General features: G+C 42.9%; 2 protein-coding genes across 3 annotated transcripts in view; one reads left to right on the forward strand and one right to left on the reverse strand.

Annotated features, from left to right (window-relative positions):
• Positions 1-3,794, forward strand: part of LOC110090958 (protein Bouncer) — a 34,026-nt gene extending 30,232 nt beyond the window's left edge. For both annotated transcript variants that reach the window (XM_072989085.2, XM_020814859.3), the window contains exon 3: positions 230-3,794. In XM_072989085.2, coding sequence (XP_072845186.1) covers positions 230-441 — 212 coding nt within the window. In that variant the 3' untranslated portion in view covers positions 442-3,794. The remainder of the gene's footprint in view (positions 1-229) is intronic.
• Positions 1,819-19,042, reverse strand: LY6G6F (lymphocyte antigen 6 family member G6F). Its single transcript, XM_020814867.3, has 6 exons — positions 18,825-19,042; positions 16,866-17,141; positions 14,534-14,854; positions 10,005-10,146; positions 8,588-8,625; positions 1,819-7,062 (listed from the first exon to the last, which is right to left on the reverse strand). Exons 1-6 carry the CDS (start codon positions 18,901-18,903, stop codon positions 6,995-6,997), a joined length of 924 nt encoding a protein of 307 aa, XP_020670526.3. The 5' UTR covers positions 18,904-19,042; the 3' UTR covers positions 1,819-6,994.
• Positions 19,043-19,695: the final 653 nt, after the last annotated feature.

Here is a 19,695-nt window from a genome sequence, read left to right on the forward strand (position 1 = left end):
GCTTCTCTGTGATTTTTGTTTCTCTAAGTGCTTGGGAGCCATTTTATAGGGTTTTAAAGTGAAAAAAAATGAATTGATAAATTGATTTGTCAGGAAAAAAAAATGTAAATTATTAATTTGTGATTTGTTGACCTTGATGAATCATGAATCAAGATGAATCACCATTTTTCTGATTTTGTGCCCATCTTTACATTCAACAAATGGTGATTTCTTTTTTCCTTTCCTGCAGCTGGACATAGCCTTATCATGAAGAGGAACTGTGTGGATAAAGACAAATGTAACAAGAATGAAACTGCCTCCTATGCAGGAGTCAGCTACATCACCACGTACCAGTGCTGTGAAGGAGACTTTTGCAATTCAGCTGCCACCCTGCCTTCTGCCCACTTCTCCCTGTCCCTTGTCCTGGCTCTGTTGGGTATCTGGTTCACTCGTTTCCTCTAATCCCTCTCCCCAGGAAGCAATCTCTATAAGTTGGCCAAACTGGGGGAGGGAAGCCCTCCCAAGATTCAACTTACCAAATAGATCTTCCTATTGAAAGTGTATTTGTTCATCTGTCAAGGCATATGTTTATCTCCCTGTACCTGCTATCTTAAATCATATGAACCAAAACTTACTTTTGAAGAGACTAGAAATGTGTTTGGAGAAGAAAATCCTCTTTGCCTTCTTGTTGATTATTTGTGTTCCCTTACTCTGGGAGAGATGCAGACATCCGGTTTGCCATTCATTATATTCTACACGTCTCTGCTTGATGTATAGTCAAATTTTCCTTGCTATTGGAATAGATGGTATAGAGCAATGGTTTCCAGTCTTGGGCAACCCAGATGTTCTTGGACTGCAATTCCCAGAAGCCTTCACCACCAGCTGTGCTGGCCAGGATTTCTGGGAATTGCAGTCCCAGAATGCCTGGGTTACCTAACATTGGGAATCACTGGATGGATGACCAACAAGGTCACCACTGGATGAGATTGTTCCACGTAAGGTGATTAGTCAACAACTAACTTACTATAAGTCATTTACCATACACACTACAATGAAGTCATTGGTCAGTAAAATGGTTGCCTGCATCTGTCTTCTGGCTAAGTTCTGCCTGGAGATGATGCTAGGCACCAGCAAGGTCAGATCACAGACCATTGCAAGAGCCCACTGACTGAGGAGATGTTCCCGAGTTCCTTGTAATCATATAGGATTCTGGGACATGTTGACACTGGGCTGAAGAGCAGGTCCCATAGAAGTGATTGTATCCTGGTTGGAGCCCGTAAGAAATCAGAAGTTATAAACACAGCTTTATCCTTCATCCTTCTTTTCCATCTTTCCTACATGTATCTGGACTATCATGTTATGTCCATTTGATTGCCGGGATTCCTTTCTAAGGAATTCTGGGATTTGTAGTTTGGCAAGGCGTTTTGTATTCTCAGCTATGGAGCTTATCTAGCACAATCCTCTGAATCATGGCCGAGAGAAGCCTAAGAATGTTCCCAAACCACAAACCCCAGGATTCGTTACAATGGTGCTGTGACCGTTCAAAACTGTATCGATTTTTTTGGTAATATCTGTAATGCCTGTTGTTGTTTTTTTCTTTTGCTTTCTCCACCCACTCCTTCCCTTTTCACTCGTTTCTATTTACCCATTGCCACATTTTCTCTAGTTGAGGATTTTTCAGCCTGCCTGATTTTTTTAGATTTTTTTTTTACCTACAGATCCCATCAGCTCCACCCAGCATGGAGAATAGTGGGTGGATCGTGGGAGATGTTGTCCAAAACAGCTGGAGAAATAAAGGTCCCCAATTCCCCTTCTGTTTTAGTTCATTTAAAAAAAAAAAAGCCCTTTCAAGAACTGGACTCTTTGCCATTTTCTTCCACCTCCTTATCAGGGATGTTGGCCAAGACTTTTGGTTTGACTCCCAAGTCCAGGTGTGAGTCTTCGATACCAAGTCCCAAGTCCTTATTTAAAAGAAGCTCAGTTCTTCAGAACAGGACAGGGTCATTTAAAAGAAACCTCTAGTTGAGTCACCAGTACGACTTAAATTGAGAGTGAGTCCTGCAGCTCAAGTCTCCACACCTGCCCCTTATCTCTTGTTTCCCCTTTCTTTGGATCATAAGCTTTTTCTGAGCGCTTCTGTTCACACCTCCCTGCTGCAGCAAAGGGAGATTATGTTCTCTCCAATCCTGCGCTTTCTTTTTAATATAGCACACCCAAGAGAGGATAACTCTTTTCAGGACTGCTTTTGTATCTGTCATGTTCTGCCTCTCCCTGATGACTCCTGATGACAGCATGTTGTCAATGAGGGAGACAGTCCCCACCACAGGGAGGACTCCCGAGCAAGCCTTGTTCTCTCAAAGCAAAGTGCACTTTTCCAGCCAATGCCCATATATAGAAACCAAGAACTGAGAAATGTAGAAAGGGAGGGCGGAAACCCTGTCTTTTGCAGAAAGTTATTCTCGCTGCCCGCATGTTGATGAATATCTGCCAGCAGCTGCACATGTTTGTCTGCCTGGGAAACAAATGCTGGGGCATATATATTTTTAAATCAGAGTGGGGAACCTTTGGCCCTGCATGCATTCTGAACATCAGCTCCCAGAAACCCCAGCCAGCCAGCATGGATTTGAGTAAAAGACTGGGGGGAGTCATTTTTCAAACATCTGGAGAGCCAGAGGTTGTCCACCGTAGTATAAACAGTGAATACATAGCCATTCTGCATACCTTCAGGTGTGCATTTCCAGCTACTTGCACTGCAATGTTTGGAAGGAAAAGCATTGTCTTACATGCATGTGTGTGTGTGTGTGTGTGCACGCGCACACACACACGCACGCACGCACGCGCGCACGCGCACACACACACACACACACACACACACATTCAGAGCTGCATGCAGGATTCATGTGGACTCTCAAATTTTGGCAGGGACCAGCATTTCAAGCACGGTTCTCTTGCCCAGCCTGGTGCCTTCACACCTCACACGTGGCTTTTCTGAAATCATATGAAGATGTGAAAGTAGAGAAACCCAGATCTTTTGAAAAGTTGCTTTGGAGGGGGCTATTGTGGCAAAAAAAAAAAAAAGTCTAGAGACACTTTTAAAGGAAAAATGAGTTAGCTTTCATGGCTTGTAGCTCAGTTTGCTAAATGCAAAAACAGGTTAAGTCTTTAAATTGTCCCAGGACTCTTTGCTTGTTTTTCCTGCCACAGACAAATTTCCACACTCACCTTCTGGAAATCGTTGAGCTACAGTTTTTAGAATCCAACAGCTACCATAGCCTGTGGCCATGTTGCCTGGGGAATTCTGGGAACTGTAGTTTTAAAAAAGCAACTTTAGATGAAATGTGGATTGATCTTCTTGCAATGATCTTTCTTTGTTGTTCTGCCTTTTACTTCTTAGGCTAGAAGCAGATGCAGGGGGTAGCTAATGACTGAAAGAGATCATTTCTCAACTGGGGAAAGCCTCTGAGTGACAGAGCATGAGGTTTTCTTTGGGGAGGGGATGCAGATTAATTTGCTTTGTCTTCAGAATTTAAGCATGGGATTCCTTTAAAATTGCTTTCACAAGGAAAGACCGCTCCAATCACATCTCTGCCACATAAGTGTGCTTTTCAGCTCAAGTTGCTAACTATCTCCGTCATCTGTTTCCGACCTGGGGGGGGAGTCTGTTTTGTAAGTTTCCAATATGGCTTTGAAAAATACAGTGCTTCCCTCTGCCGGCATTTCTTGAGATTGGCACCATGCCTCAGCTCTTGTCTTCTGTAATTTCTGAAGCAAGTCCGAAATGACCTCTGTGCCAAATAAAGTTTGACTTAATGCTACCCCTGATGTCTGAAAGTCTTTCATTGTGCTCCTCCAACTGGGAGGCGGTAACAAGTGGGGGTAACCCAAGGCTCAATCTCGGGTCTGGTGCTCTTCAACATTTGTATTAATGGCTTGGATGAGGGAGTGTACAGAATGCTTGTCAAATTTGTGGATGACACAAAATTAGGTGGAATAGCTAATACCCTGAAAGACAGAAATAAAGTTCAAAATGATCTTGATAGGTTTGAGCACTGGGATGAATACAACAAAATGAAATTCAGCAGGAATAAGTGTAAAGCGCTGCACCTCAGAAAAAGAAACCAACTGCCCAGTTACAAGATGGGGGATACCTGGCTCAGCAACATGACAAGTGAGAAGGATCTTGGAAATGTTGTAGATCACAAGCTGAGTATGAGCCAACAGTGTGATGTGGCTACAAAAAAAAAAGGCTAATGCTCTTTTAGGCTGCATTAACAGAAGTATGCTAGTTCCTCTCTATTCAGCATTGGTTAAGCTTCACCTTGAGTATTGTGTCCTGTTCTAGACACCACACTTCAAGAAGGATGCTGACAAATTGGAACAAGTTCAGAGGAGAGGAAGGCAACAAGGATGATGAGAGGGGCAGGAAACCAAGCCCTATGATTGAAAGAACTTATCGTTTTCAGCCTTCAGAAAAGAAGACAGAGGGGTGATATGATAACACTCGCCAAATACTTGAAAGGCTGTGATACAGAGGAGGGGCAGGATCTGTTCTTGATCTTCCCCGAGTGCAGGACACGCAACAATGGGCTCAAGTGACAGGAAGTCAGACTTAACTTGAATACCAGGAGAAACTTTCTAACTGTTAGAGAAAAGGTTTGCAATCAAGAACTAGGGCAGAATAACAAGGAACATGTCCCAGGGTGCCAGATTTAGAGGCTGCACCCTGTGCTTCAGACTGCCTAGCCTGGTGGCCTGGTCTACCACCATAGGAAAAGAAATGATTAACCAGACCTCCCCCATCACAGGGTAAGTCTACCTGGGCTCAGTACACTAGGTCTCCGGCTCAGACATGGAAGAGGAGGTAGCATCCAGAAGTCTCATCTAGAATCATAGAATCATCGTTGTAGGGTTGAAAGGGACCTTGGAGGTCTTCTAGTCCATCTCCCTGCCCAAGGCAGGAGACCTCATACCATCCCGGACCTCATACCTTCCTAGACAGATGGCTGTCCAATCTTTTCTTGAAAAGCTCCAGCGATGCGTCACCCACAACATCGGGAGGCAAGCTGTTCCACTGCTTAATGGTTCTCACCATCAGGAAATTCCTCCTTATTTCCAGGTTGGATTGTCCTTCCCTCAGGCGCCGTAGAGAAGAAATCAATGCCCTCTTCCCTGTGGCAACCCTTCAGATATTGGAAGACTGCTATCATGTCTCCCCTCAGTCTTCTCTTTGTTAAGCTAAACATGCCATTATTTATTAGGATAATGAGTAGACAATCCCTCCCCTCTTGAAAGAAAGACTATCAAGTCTCAGCAAACAAGTCCTCTGGGCTGGACAGAAACTCAGTTTATTTATGTAAATGGCATGCCAAACAATACATTAAACATACTTTTGATTTCTTTTTAGTTGTTTTTTTTAAAATAATTTATATTCCGCCCACACTACCCAAAGGTCTCTGGGCGGCTTACAACATTTAAAATACAATAAAAAGTTAAAACAATTAAAATGCAATTAAAATATAGACTCTAAAAATTGCCATCGGACCCACAGCTGATATTATTTCGATTAAAAGCCTTCTAGAACAGGAAGGTTTTTGACCTGGCGCCAAAATGTCATCAGCATTGGCGCCAGACGAATCTCAGGCGGGAGGGCATTCCATAGTCTGGGGGCAGCTGCCGAAAAGGCCCTTTGTCTACAAGCCATCCCTCTTACCCCCTTAAGGGATGGCTCTTTCAAAAGGGCCCCCTGGCTTAGGGTTGCCAAATACACAGGTACTAAAAGGAGGACATAGAAAGACAAAAAGGAGGACAAAGGAGGACATATTGAATGTTTCATTTGATTCTTTCCAGATTAAACCCATAATCAATACAACTTTATTACAATAGCTGCCAATAAATGTCTCTTAGTGAATCAACCAAGAAACAGTCATGTTAAAAATAAAAAATAAATTCAATAGAGGCTTTTTTTCAAAATACCGGGGGTGGATGGGCAGGTGGGGGGGGCGGGGAAAGCCAGGGGGAAGGGGGTTCTTCCACCTCTCCCCCTCCCATCCAAAATTATAACATACAATATACAAAAGCCTGACATTTTAAAGGTTTTTATCTTTGCCTGCCTGACGGAGGACATTAGGCTAAAAAGGAGGACATGTCCTCCTTTTGCCTGACATCTGGCAGCCCTACCCTGGCTAGATCTTAACTGCCTGGTAGGCTCATATGGAAGGAGGCAGTCCTTCAGGTATCCAGGGCCCAAGCCGTTTAGGGCTTTATATGTCAAAATAAGCACTTTGAATTTTAGCTCTGATAGCGTTTGTGATCCTCTGGGAAGGAAGTGGATATTATTTATTTATTCATTCATTTATTTATTTATTTATTTATTTATTTATTTATTTATTTATTTACATTTATGAACCACCCAGCTAGTAGCTAGGCTGCTGCTCTGGGCGGCTAACAGAAGGACACACCGTCATATACAATGATAAAAACAATAAAACAACAATGAAAAAAAGGGATTCCTTTCAAACATAGCTACAGAAACCAGAAAAGACAAAAAAGGGGAAATAAGGGCAGATATGTTGGGAACCTGTTCAGTGCTGTAATTACTTGTATTATTTTCATGCCATGATCTGTAAAGTCGGTTTGAGGGTGCCAAATTTGCTACCATAGTTATAGCTGTGTCTGAGAGTTGAATCCACAGAGACGTCTGAGAGTTTCAGCCTTCAAATCCCTCTTGGAACGCCCAGTGTTAAGAATTCCTGTTCTACACAACCATCATTTGGGGCTCATATCTGCAGAATCCTTGGAATTTTTATTGTCCACTTCTGGACGGCCATTGACTAAGGACAGCTGATCTAGAAATTTACAAAAGGTTGGAGAGGATGAGATAGTCTCACTGGAATAACCCACAAGAAAAAAAAATTCCTGGAAAAGGTTAGAAGTGAGGAAAATGTAATAATATTCAAGTGCTGCTGGCTATGGTCCAGGGCTAGATGAGTCAGTGAGAAGCAGAGTATTTCCCATGTCACAGGATCTCTGATCGGGTCTTGATGTTCTCATATACTTGTGCCTTGTATTCCAACTTGGAAATATCTGTAAGAGGCAGAGGTATGAGTAAGACTGTTTTTGGTTTTTTGATTGAGCTGTATTTTGCAGGAAGCTGACAGAAATTCTGCCTCAAAACAGCGTTCATGAGCTTTCTGCCCCTCCCTTCTCCCTGAAAATGCAACCCAAGGGAACAATAAAATGCGCCAAGGGAAAGCAGGCTAGAAGAATAAAACAGAATGCTGAAAACATCAATCAACATGGAAAGCAATTAAAAACAATCTGCCTTTAAAAAGGGAAAGGAAAGAAGCCAACTGCCTGTAGAGCAGCCCAGCTTCTTCCTGAACAACAATCTGAGAATTAAAAAAAAAAAGAATAATGACAGGGAGGAACCTGGACATTTTAAGGCAACATAACCAAATGAAAAATCCCTACAGAAAGAGCAATAGAGAGCTTCTCCCAAAAATCAAGAAAGCTTGAATCAGCGAAATGTATGGTTTAAATTTAAAACTGATGGTTCTTCCACAGCAATTGCAGGAAGCAAACAGCAGTTGGAAATTAGAAAAGGGACACATTTCCCCAGTGGGCCCAAAAGTCAGTTCAGAGATTTGGTTAAACTGGGGGGGGGGGTGTATTTGAATTGAGTTTACCATGTTTGAAATTGATGTTTTAAAAGGTGACTTCATGCAATGCACAGGGAAGCTCGGACTTTCCCCTCTCTCAGAAGCATGTTTTTTGGTCAAAAAGTGGGGTGTTTTACTGAGCAGAGGGAGGATCGATTATTTTAACTCACTTCTGAAACTAAGATTGAATTATTTTGACAAATGAGTTGGCGTAAATTGTGTCTGTGGGGTTTGCCACACCCATCACTCACTGGTGTACCTTCCCTTTTACCAGCCCCTGCTGGAGGTTCCCTCGAACCTATCAATCCAGGAAGATGAGGAAACTTCCAGATTTCAGGAAACACATTATTAGACTTGTTAAGTTAACCAAAAAAAAGTGCAATGTGCAATGTAGACAGGACAAAACATGGTCCATCTTCACCCAATTTTTACCAAAACGTGAATACCTGATGATGATGATATTAATGTTCTGCTCATTCTAATAATTTTATTATCCAATTCATTTCAATTTGCTTCCAATACACTTTAATAATAATTGTAGGATGCCCAGGGCATTATTTTCAAAAGAAAGCCAGGACAGATGTTTCATAAATAAAATTAATAAATAGATGATCATCCAGACCCTTCGTTTCCTCTCTGAAATCTGGGTCTAGTGATGCAGTTAGTCCAACTGAGGCTCTGAAGCTGAGTGACATAGCCTTCTGACATGCCCACCCTGTACCTGATCTGCTGATATGTATTACTTCACTTGCTTCGAAGTGTGGTGCGGCCACTCTGCTGGGCTTGGAGACTTTCCTGCTCATTCTACTGATGGGGAACCGAGACATCCGCCCTATGGCCATCAACACCCCAGGATTATGTTTGCCCAATCCCATCAGAGAATGTCCCCAACCTAAGAAACCTGTGTCTGAATGGAGGCACAATAAGTCTACAGAAATCTCTGTCCTTACCTTTGCTGAGTTCCTTTAGATGGTCTTGATGCTTCCGACTGCAAGGAGAGATGGTGAAAATCAGGCCACCACAGCAGAACAAGAAATGCCCAGTGCCCTCTCCCCAGCCAACAGGGCCATGCCCATTATGCTGTTTCAAGCTCCGTCACAGTGCAGACATTTTAAAAATCAGTGCCAGCCCTACCATTAGGTAAAATGAGGTGGCATTGTGAAGCACTGGAGAAAGCACCAATGAAGAATACCTAATGCAGAGCTAAGTGGATTCGTCACTTTACTTGTTACAGAGCTCTGTATATCAATTGTGGTATCAAAATAAAAAAAAAAATTAATTAAGGTGTCATTGGCACATTTCTTTGTGGTGGATTTTTCGGCCATCCTGGCATATGAATTTAGATGAGTTTAAGACTTCCCTTACACACACATACAGCAGCATGCTATTAAGCACAACTGTGCTGAACAATCGGACCCAAGGCCTATCTGTTCCCACATTCTATTTCCCATAGTGGCCAGTCAAATGCCTGTAAGGAAGCCCACAAACATGATCTTGTGCTACAGCACCTTCCTTCTTGCTTCCAAACAACTGGCCGTACGAATCTGTCTCACTAGGTTCACAAAAATAAAAGAGAAAAAAGGGACAAAAAGAATACAGAACAGTGTAACACTTTAAAGACTACCATATTTATTCCACGAAGTGCTTTTGTGGACCAAAATTCTATTCTCTGTGTCTGAAGAAGTGGATTTTGATACAGTGGTGCCTCGCTAGACGATGATAATCTGTTCCACTGAAATCGCTGTTTAGCGAAATCATTGTCTAGCAAAAAGCAATTCCCCATTGGAATGCATTGAAGCCTGTTTAATGCATTCCAATGGGGAAGAATCGTCGTTGTCTAGCGAAGATCGGCCATAGGAAAGCCGCTTTGCAAACCGCCGATCAGCTGTTTAAATTGCTGTCTTGCGAAGCTTAGGTCCCGAAAACACCTGTTTGAGAGCACGGAGGGAGGTGTCAAAATCATTGTCTAGTGAAAATCAGTTTGCGAAACAGGGACCAAACATTGTCCAGTGAAATTCCCCCGCAGGAATCACTGTTTTGCGAATTGCTATAGCGATCGCAAAAAGCCAATGTCTAGCGAAAAAACTGTCATGCGGGGTAACTGTCTAGCGAGGCACCACTGTACTTGAACGTTTGCACTGAAAGAGATTTAGTAGCCTTTGTAGTGTTGCAACATTGTGCTTTTGCCCCCACAGAAAAGTCCTCTCACAAGAAGAAGGTGAAGAACATGGCATATAAACAAATGTGTGAAGAATGGGTATATGAGCGAATAAAGGTAAATATGTTGTTTGGAAGGAAACACAGATATAGTTGAAGCAAATTAAGCATAGCTTTCACCAGCCAACAAATCATAGGTTCCTGACTTACCTACAGGTTCTTCTCCACAACAACACCGTAAGAACAAATATGATGAGCAACTGCAGTATGATACAAATAGTCAGTGAGATCCATAGTGCCCCACCTCCACTGTTTTCAGGGCACTGAGATGACAAGCATTCATTCTCTGTACCTACAGATCAAAAAAACACAAAGAGAGAACTGAACTGTGAAATCCAGGATCCAACTCCTCCCCAGGCACCAAGGGGTACAATTCCCGCTAGCTCTGGATTTCCAGAATGCTCATACCAGGCCTGGATGGGGCATGTGAGGATGAGAAGCTAACAGCACTTTCCGTTCACTTCCACTGCTCTCTCAACTAACCATGCTTTCCATTCACTTCCATGATGTGCTGCATCTGTGCATGGGTGGGAAATCAGAAAAGGACATGGGTTCCACTAGATAGGGAGCCAATCCCTAGTGGGGCCAGTCCAAGACATTTTGTTGCCTGAGGTACTGTCAAAGTACACAGTAGCTAAGGTCAGGCATGTTATTTTAGTAGAAAAGGCAGAAAATCATAGGAGCAACACTCCCCACCCCAGGCAGTAAAAATAAAGCAATGAAAATAGTAGGAGAGAAAAAGTAGTTGATGTTTCACCATTTGTTGTTGTTTAGTCGTTAAGTCGTCTCTGACTCTTCGTGACCCCATGGACCAGAGCACGCCAGGCCCTCCTGTCTTCCACTGCATCCCAGAGTTGGGTCAAATTCATGTTGGTTGCTTTGATGACACTGTCCAGCCATCTCATCCTCTGTCGTCCCCTTCTCCTCTTGCCTTCACACTTTCCCAACATCAGTCTCTTTTCCAGGGAGTCTTCTCTTCTCATGAGATGGCTGAAGTATTGGAGCCTCAGCTTCAGGATCTGTCCTTCCAGTGAGCACTCAGGGTTGATTTCCTTCAGAATGGAAAGGTTTGTTCTCTTTGCAGTCCAGGGGACTCTGAAGAGCCTCCCCCAACACCACAATTCAAAAGCATCAATTCTTTGGCAGTGACCCTTCTTTATGGTCCAGCTCTCACTTCCATACATAGCTTTGACTATGTGGACCTTTGTCGGCAAGGTGTTGTCTCTGCTTTTTAACATGCTGTCTAGGTTTGTTATCGCTTTCCTTCCAAGAAGCAGGCGTCTTTTAATTTCATGGCTGCTGTCACCCTCTGCAGTGATCATGGAACCCAAGAAAGTAAAATCTGTCACTACCTCCATATCTTCTCCTTCTATTTGCCAGGAGGTAATGGGACCAGTGGCCATGATCTTAGTTTTTTTCATGTTCAGCTTCAGACCATTTTTTGTGCTCTCCTCTTTCACCCTCTTTAAGAGGTTATTTAATTCCTCCTCACATTCTGCTATCAGAGTGGTATCATCTGCATATCGGAGGTTGTTGATATTACTTCTGGCAATCTTAATTCCGGTTCAGGATTCATCCAGTCCAGCCTTTCACATGATGTACTCTGCATATGTTAAATAAGCCGGGGGGACAATATACAGCCTTGCCATACTCCTTTCCCGATTTTGAAACAATCAGTTGTTTCATATCAAGTTCTAACTGTTGCTTCCTGTCCCACGTATGGATTTCTCAGGAGATAGATAAGGTGGTCAGGCACTTTCATTTCTTTAATAACTTGCCATAGTTTGCTGTGGTCCACACAGTGAAAGGCTTTTGCATAGTCAATTAAGCAGTAGTAGATTTTTTCTGGAACTCTCTGGCTTTCTCCATAATCCAGTGCATGTTAGCAATTTGGTCTCGAGTTCTTCTGCCCCTTCGAAATCCAGCTTCTACTTCTGGGTTCTTGGTCCAGATACATGGCCACTGGTCACTGAACCCTACTTTGTAGGATTTTGAGCATAACCTTGCTAGCGTGTCAAATGAGTGCAATTGTATGGTAGTTGGAGCATTCTTTGGCACTGTCCTTCTTTGGGATTGGGATGTAGACTCATCTTTTCCAATCTTCTGGCTACTGCCAGAGTTTTCCAAACTTGCTAGCATATTAAGTGTAGCATCTTAAGTGCGTCATATTTTAAGATTTTAAATAGTTCAACTGGTATGCCATTACCTCCACTAGCCTTGTTGTTTGCTATGCTTTCTAAGGCACTGTTGAGTTTTCCAAACTTGCTGGTATATTGAACGTAGCACCTTAACAGCATCATATTTTAAGATTTTAAATAGTTCAACTGGAGTGCCATCACCTCCACTGGCCTTGCTGTTAGCCAGGCTTTCTAAGGCCCACTTGACTTCGCTCTCCAGCATGTCTGGCTGAAAGTCAGCAACCACACTATCTGGGTTGTCCAGGACATCCAGATCTTTCAGGTATAATTCTTCTGTGTATTCTTGCCACCTCTTCTTGATGTCTTCTGCAAGGTCCCTACTATTTTTGTCCTTTATCATGTCCATCTTTGCACAATATGTTCCTTTAATATCGCCAGTTTTCTTGAACAGATCTCTGGTTTTTCCCCTCTCTATTATTTTCCTCTATTTCTTTGCACTGTTCATTTAAGAAGGCCCTCTTGTCTCTCTTTGCTATTCTTTGGAAGTCAACATTCAATTTTCTGTAACTTTCCCTATCTCCCTTGCATTTTGTTTCCCTTCTCTTCTCCACTATTTGTAAGGCCTCGTTGAACAGCCACTTTGCTTTCTTGCATTGCCTTTTTTTGGGGATGGTTTTTGTTGCTGCCTCCTGTACAATGTTACGAGCCTCTATCCAAAGTTCTTCAGGCACTCTGTCCACCAAATCGAGTTCCTTAAATCTGTTCTTCACTTCCACTGTGTATTCATAAGGGATTTGGTTTAGATTATACCTGAGGAGCCCAGTGGTTTTTTCCTACTTTCTTCAGTTTAAGCTTGAATTTTGCTATGAGAAGCTGATGATTAGAGCCACAATCAGCTCCAGGTTTTGTTTTTGCTGACTGTATAGAGCTTCTCCTCCTCGGGCTGCAGAGAACATAATCAATCTGATTTCGGTATTGCCCATCTGGTGATGTCCATGTATAGAGTTGCCTCTTGTGTTGTTGGAAAAGAGTGTTTGTGATGACCAGCTTGTTCTCTTGACAAAACTCTTGATCCTTTCCCTCAGGCAAACAGGAGCGAGCCTGTTGCAGAGCCCTAACTAGCCCTTTTTAAACCTGGGGGAAATACGGTAATCTTTGACTCTCACTCTGCACTAAAGCACAAGGGTGAACCACTACCCCGATGAATGAGGGCATGAATGTTGTGCTCTCCCGTACAAGAGAAAGAGGAAGTTTATCCTTCTGAAGAAAGTGAAGAGGGCTAGGAGGTGTTGTTATTTTCTCAATATTCACAAGGAGATTTGCCTCTAGAAAAAGATCATCAAGTGTAAGGACGTGTCCCTGGAGAGAGAGGCCAAGATCATCTACACGATCACCATGTATGGGTGTGAAAACTGGAGTGTGAAGACAGCAGACGGGGGAGGGGGGAATGATTTGTTTGAAATGTGGTGCTGGAAAACAGCTTTGAGGATATTCTGGGCCGTTGCTCTCGACCTGCAGTATACACCCTTCAACTCTGTATAATGAAATTGTGTGGCTGATTTGTACCCAAATAAATTCTGGCGACACATCCAGTTTTTACCTCCAAACATTTGTCAATGGTTTTAGGAAAGCAGCATTTGGGGAATAAGTACATTTAGCACATACATATACAGTGGACCCTTGACTTACAGACGGCTTGACTTACAGACTTTTTGAGTTACAGACTTCTCTGGCTGCAAAATTCAGGTTTGACTTGCAGACTGAGATTTGACTTACAGACCAGAAAAAAACCAAAATGGAACAAAAACAGCCTGTTACGGGATTAATCGGTTTTCAATGCACTGTAGGTCAATGGAGACTTGACTTACAGACTTTTTGACTTGAGAACCACCTTCCAATACGGATTAAGTTCTCAAGTCAAGACCCCACTGTACAGTACCTCTCAAGAGATCAGCATTTCCATAGTTTCCTTCCTGACACATTCCCAGTTAGGTTTTGGAAAAGGTATTATTTTGGACTACCATTTCCAGCCAAATAACACGTCCAGGCTCTTCATTTCCCCCTTAAAGCATTGGAGGATTTGCAACCTTGCATGCTGCCTTTAGCAGGTTTGGCTGGTAGGGATTTGGGCTGTGGTGACTGTCAATCTATCTCACACTAACCAATGATACTTCCTTGCCTCTGAATTCAAAGAGATCCCCACCTCTCTGCTCAGAGATTTTTCCCTCTCTTAAGTCTTTGGCAGTCTGAGTCTAGTTTAAGTCTATTTGCTGAAAGCATCCACATTTGTCAGTCTGGTGTTCAATCTGTTCAACTGTAAGTAATAAAAGCTTTTATTCTTTCTCTTACTAATGTTTCAGAGTGAGTTACTGAGATGTTAAGTGACCGCTTAAGGAGTGGATTAATCTAAGGAACTTGAAGCAATTCTGCCCGGTGAATCCCTGCATTTCTGCTGCGCAGCTAGAGAAACTTAACCAGAAATTTAAAAAAAAAAACAACCCTGCAACATAAAGAAACTCAGATATTTGGAAAGCACCTTACCTTGGGGAAAAGTCCGCACACTGTTATAAATACAAAAATGCTGGCCCTGTGCAGTCAAATTGAAGTTGATCTCGGCCTGCCGATCAAAGCGACACTTCACTCTTCGATCTCTGGGTTTCTTTTTCAGACACATGTGGAGCTGAGATGCTCTTTGCCCTGTGAAGATGTGGTACCCTCTTTTCTCATCTTCCTTCTGGAGCTGCTTTCCGCCCTCCCACCAGCTCACCACGTCCACACCACGCAGCTCCCTCTCCGAAACAGAACAGCTCAAGACGTAGCAGGCCGTCTCGGCCTGGCAGCTCTCCAGCATTTGCCTCTTGCCTGGAAGGGAGAAAAGGGGGGACCCTTGATGCTGTGGCATGTTGAATTCTAGGCCTAATTTGAAGGCAGGCTTGTGGCGGGTTAGGGTAGTTTGGAGGTTTCTTCTTCTTGAGGGGCAAGAGCAGCAGCGGCCATTTTGAAGTCCCAATGCCTGGCTCAGAGCCAAGAGGGTGAACCACAGTAGGAGAAGCCCTTCCACCATTTAGAGGCAAAACAGATGAAAACATACTTAAGGAATGGCCTTACATGGATTAGTGTCCTCATAAGAGCCTCACCTTCTTAAAAAAAAACCCATCTTAAAAATCCAGAAGGAAGCCCCTCCTTCTAGCACAATCTCTAACTCATACTTTGGCTTAATATTCACCATTCTGACTATGTCCTCAAGCCCTCAGTCGCTGAATGTGGATTCTGTTGATAAACAAACCCACTTATTTGGCCTTGTGGGGGAATAGGCAAGATAAAGCAAAGCAAAAAGCAAAGCGTGCTGCTTATATACCATCCCATGGTGCTTCAAGCACTCTATGGGCGCTTTATCAAATAATTATGCAGGCTACACATTGGCCCCTGCCAGTAACTCCATTTCCATCCTCAGAAGGAGGGAAGGATCAATGAACCTTGAGCCAGTGAGCAAAGTTTTGGCTGTAATACAGCAGTTTACCCACTACACCACTATAAACAGATACACACTCCCGCTCTTTTTGTCCTTTCATTGGTCTGCATGTAGATCATACTCTTAGGCTTCCTTCCTTCCTCCTACTTCCCCCAAGGGTACTTTCTGTTTGTACTTCCCCAGATCAGAGAAAAGTTGCATCACATAGCTTCTCCATAATGACTGCCTGTAAATTGGTGAGGAGGTGGCTCCCAGGAAATTTGGGCTGAGGTGCCCCCCTTCCATCTGGCATTGGTTAGGCCTCATCCAGTTCTAGATTCTGTACTTTAAGAAGGATGATGAAAAATTGGAACAAGTTCAGAGGAGGGCAAAAAGGAAGATCAGAGGGCTGGAAACCAAGTCCTATGAGCAAAGACTAAAAGATCTGGGCATGTTTAGTCATGAGAACACATAATAGAGAGTTCTGTAAAGAGAGAGAAAGAGAGAGAGAGAGAGAGAAATTTTTTGTCTCCTCCTCTACCCCTAATTGGATCTCCTATTGACAATAAGACCAAGCAGTCGTAAGATCGAATCCACGCGACGGAATGAGCACCCGTCGCCTGTCCCAGCTCCCGCCAACCTAGCGGTTCGAAAGCATGCAAATGCGAGTAGATAAATAGGCACCATCTCGGTGGGAAGGTAAACAGCATTCCGTGTCTAAATCACACTGGCCATGTGACCACGGAAAGATTGTCTTCGGACAAAACGCTGGCTCTATGGCTTGAAGAGCGGGATGAGCGCCGCCCCCTAAAGTCGGACACGACTGGACAAAAATTGTCAAGGGGAACCTTTACCTTTACCTTTATTGACAATAATTATCTTCTTTTCACTGTACTACCAGACTACAAAGTAATTAATTTCTTCAATAGTCCCATGCTCAATCTAATATAAATAAATAAATAAATAAATAAATAAACAAACAAACAAACAAACAAACAAATAAGCAAGGAAGGAAGCAAGCAAGCAAGCAAGCAAGCAAGCAAGCAAGCAAGCAAGCAAGCAAGCCTCATTCCAAGTGAAGGCTCACCAAATTCCTAGCCTTTGGATTTTTTTATGAATTCAGTAAAATCTCGGGCAGATTTCATGGCCCAAATCCACTTGCCTAGTTACACCAGTGTGACACAAACCTTGTAATTTGTGGAGGCGAATGGCCTGAAATTAAGAAATCACTGTAGATGCTGTCAACTGCAGATGGAGTTGTGTGATTCCGCATGCAGTTGATAATGTCTATAGTGATAACTTCAGGGAATTCACCTCCAAGAATTATACCATTTTCATAGCGACACAAGAGGATTTTGGAGGATGATGGATCCTGTAGTAGCAATCAGCTTTTCAGCATCCTTCAAATGAGATTTGGCTCACCTGTGACAATCACAAGATCATAATAATTGCCTGATTCACACCAGTATCTACCAGTTTCGTTGTCTGTCACATTGATTAAGAGGAGGGAGTAGTTGTGAAGCAGCTCCAGGCGGTCCCAGGCAGCCAGAGACCGCTCTATGTGGTTTTCTTTTTTACGTAACAGAAATGTTGTTTTCTCTTGATGGTGAAAGTACCAGGTCACCATTTCATGCTCTCCAGAGCAGGTTGGGCACAGACATGGCAGTTGTGGTGAAGAGCCCTTCTGTGCATATATGACTGAGGGAAATAAAATAAAATAAAACAAATGAGACCCCAATCACAACCTTTAATGATGATGAGAATGGCAAAGTAACAGAGGATACTACAGTTGCACTACATGCTTACAGTATCAGTATCATGGCTTCATTCTATAGACATGTCTTGATGGAGTATGTAGTTTGGTGAAACACAGCCTGCTCGCTGGGCCATAATTCACAAGCTCAGCTAACTGGTTATTTTTGGATGATTAGCAATGTAATGAATAGCTACAAAGTTGCAGTACAAGTAAAGTAACAGTTAGTTACAAAGTTATGTTTTCTGTGTACCAAATATTTCCTAGGTACAGTACAGTAGCTAGGAAATTATTTATTAATAAATAATAAAATACAGTACAGTATATTCCACAGTTTTGCTTAAAGGGCATTTTTAAGGCATTTTAGAGACATTTTGACAGAATTTTTTCAGGTCTTATGACATGGTTCACTTTGTCCTAAATGGCAAGAGAAGAAGCATCCCTAGGTTTTGGTTTTCACATTTTTAAAAATAGACATAAGGTGAAAAATCAGAATTGTCTGTGAGAGAACCAGAGAGTTATTATTTTTACTCATTATTTTTATGGCTTGTGGTTGGATATATTGAAATGCATTAATAACGTGCCAAGCATAGAATTACTTCAGAGATTGGACTAACAGCAATGATAATGACAGCCTGGCTGTGGAAAGTAGCATGGAATAGAAACGCTTTTTAAAAACAAATAATAACTTCCAAACTCTCATACTAAAGTAGGAATAATTTAATTATTTTTAAATATTTGTATACTTAATGTTTTCAGCTTCTACATATTGACTTTTCCCCCTTCACAGATTGCCTCCTTCACAGATTGCTGCCTTGTTGCGGCGAAGGGGCTTGAGTAACTCAGAGAAGCTATGGGCTATGCCATGCAGGGACACCCAAGAAGGACAGGTCATAGTGGAGAGTTCCGACTAAACGCAATCCACCTGGAGCAGGAACTGGCAAGCCACTCCAGTATCTTTGCCAAGAAAACTCCATGGACAGAAACAAAAAGCTAAAAGATATGATACTGGAAGGTGAGCCCCTAAGGTGGGAAGGCATTCAACATGCTACTGAGGAAGAGTGGGGGACAAGTAGCTCCAGAGCTAATGAAGTGGTTGGGCCGAAGGCATGCCGTCTGACAAATTATACAATTATACAAAAATATCTGTGCAAGGTATATAGACCAACAATGTGATTCTGTCTTCCCCCACCCACACTGTGCAGGTCTTTTTCAGGCTTTAAACTATTGACAGTTTTAATTTTTATACATGAAATCCAAATTAAACAACTATAATCCCTATCATCTCCCACTATAATGGCCAACTGTCAGGGTCAGGGGGGCAGGGCTGAGGTTCCCCCATGTCTCTACCACCCTTTTACTCTTGCATATGATTTCAGGCATTAATGTGAGAGTTTAGCTAATATGTTATGATTTCCATAACCATTTGTTCAAGTTAAATGTCCTTCTCCCAAATACTCCCTATACAGCACTATCAGCTACATTCGAACCAATCCCCAGAGCCCAGAACCCTAGAAGCAAACGTACAAAATGTGGGCATCATCCCACTTTTTATACATCTATATTTACAGACTCACATCAACCCTCAAAACAAATGGAATCCGAAAGGCAGGCAGCTTGCCTCTTACTTTCTGCATGACAGAATCGCAGGGACAAGAAGATGCCACCAATGAAAGCCAGGAAGGTTTGAGAAACTCTGTCCCTCATTTTGAAAGGAAAGTTTCCTCTGTCTGTTGATTGGTAGGAAGAGGCTATCAATGTGGATGGATCCTTGCTTTGACCTCGCCAGACCCCCCTGTTCTGACGCCTGTGCTTCTTGTGCTAGGACACACCTCTTCTGTTTCTATAACACAAACTTTGTCGAAGGAAGACCAAAAATACAGACACCAAGCCACATCTGCATCCTGCATGGCCTGAGAAGGCTAGATTGCGTGGCTTATCAAAAGGAACACAACTTGTACGCTGAAGAGAAGGGAGAGGGAGATGTAATAAATATATAACCCATCTTTCCTGAACCTGATGTTGTCCACATCTGCTGGACTAAGATACTCATGCTGCAGACTGGAGCCCACAAGATGCAAGAAGGGGAGAGTGTGCTAGGTGGGAAGAGGGCAGAGAAAATAGACAAAAGGGGTGGACCCATTTTGGGAGTGAGAACCTAAGGAGCAATTCCCTCTGCGTGTGGACAGGTATGACCTAGCACATCCCAGCAACACCTTTCCTATGTGTGGACAAACAGTATCAGAATAATCTAAATCTGCAGCCAGAGCAACTGTAGTACAACCGGGAGTGATATTACACTGTGGACAAGTCCCAATGAATGCTCCTCGTCTGTTCCAGGAAATTGAATTTTGGCTCATTGGGAGTGTTGCTGAGATCCCATGGGAATCTATAAACTAACATGGAGAGGGATGGATGGCTCAGTTAGGTATCCGGCTGCAGGGTCAGAGGTTTGAGAGTTTTATTCCCTGCTGTGCCTCCTGGGAGAAGAGCCAGCCA

The sequence above is a fragment of the Pogona vitticeps genome, chromosome 2 (genome assembly GCF_051106095.1).
Source record: "Pogona vitticeps strain Pit_001003342236 chromosome 2, PviZW2.1, whole genome shotgun sequence".
NCBI classification, from domain to species: Eukaryota; Metazoa; Chordata; class Lepidosauria; order Squamata; family Agamidae; genus Pogona; species Pogona vitticeps.

Bases quoted from the DNA above. Each gene is read 5' to 3' on its own strand.
- LY6G6F (XM_020814867.3), bottom strand. From the start codon at position 18,903: ATGAGGGACAGAGTTTCTCAAACCTTCCTGGCTTTCATTGGTGGCATC. The intron at 14,855-16,865 runs GTGAGCCAAATC...TCTCCCTTCCAG, and splicing joins TGATCTTGTGATTGTCACAG to GCAAGAGGCAAATGCTGGAG. The intron at 7,063-8,587 runs GTAAGGACAGAG...TGCCTCTTACAG, and splicing joins TCTAAAGGAACTCAGCAAAG to ATATTTCCAAGTTGGAATAC.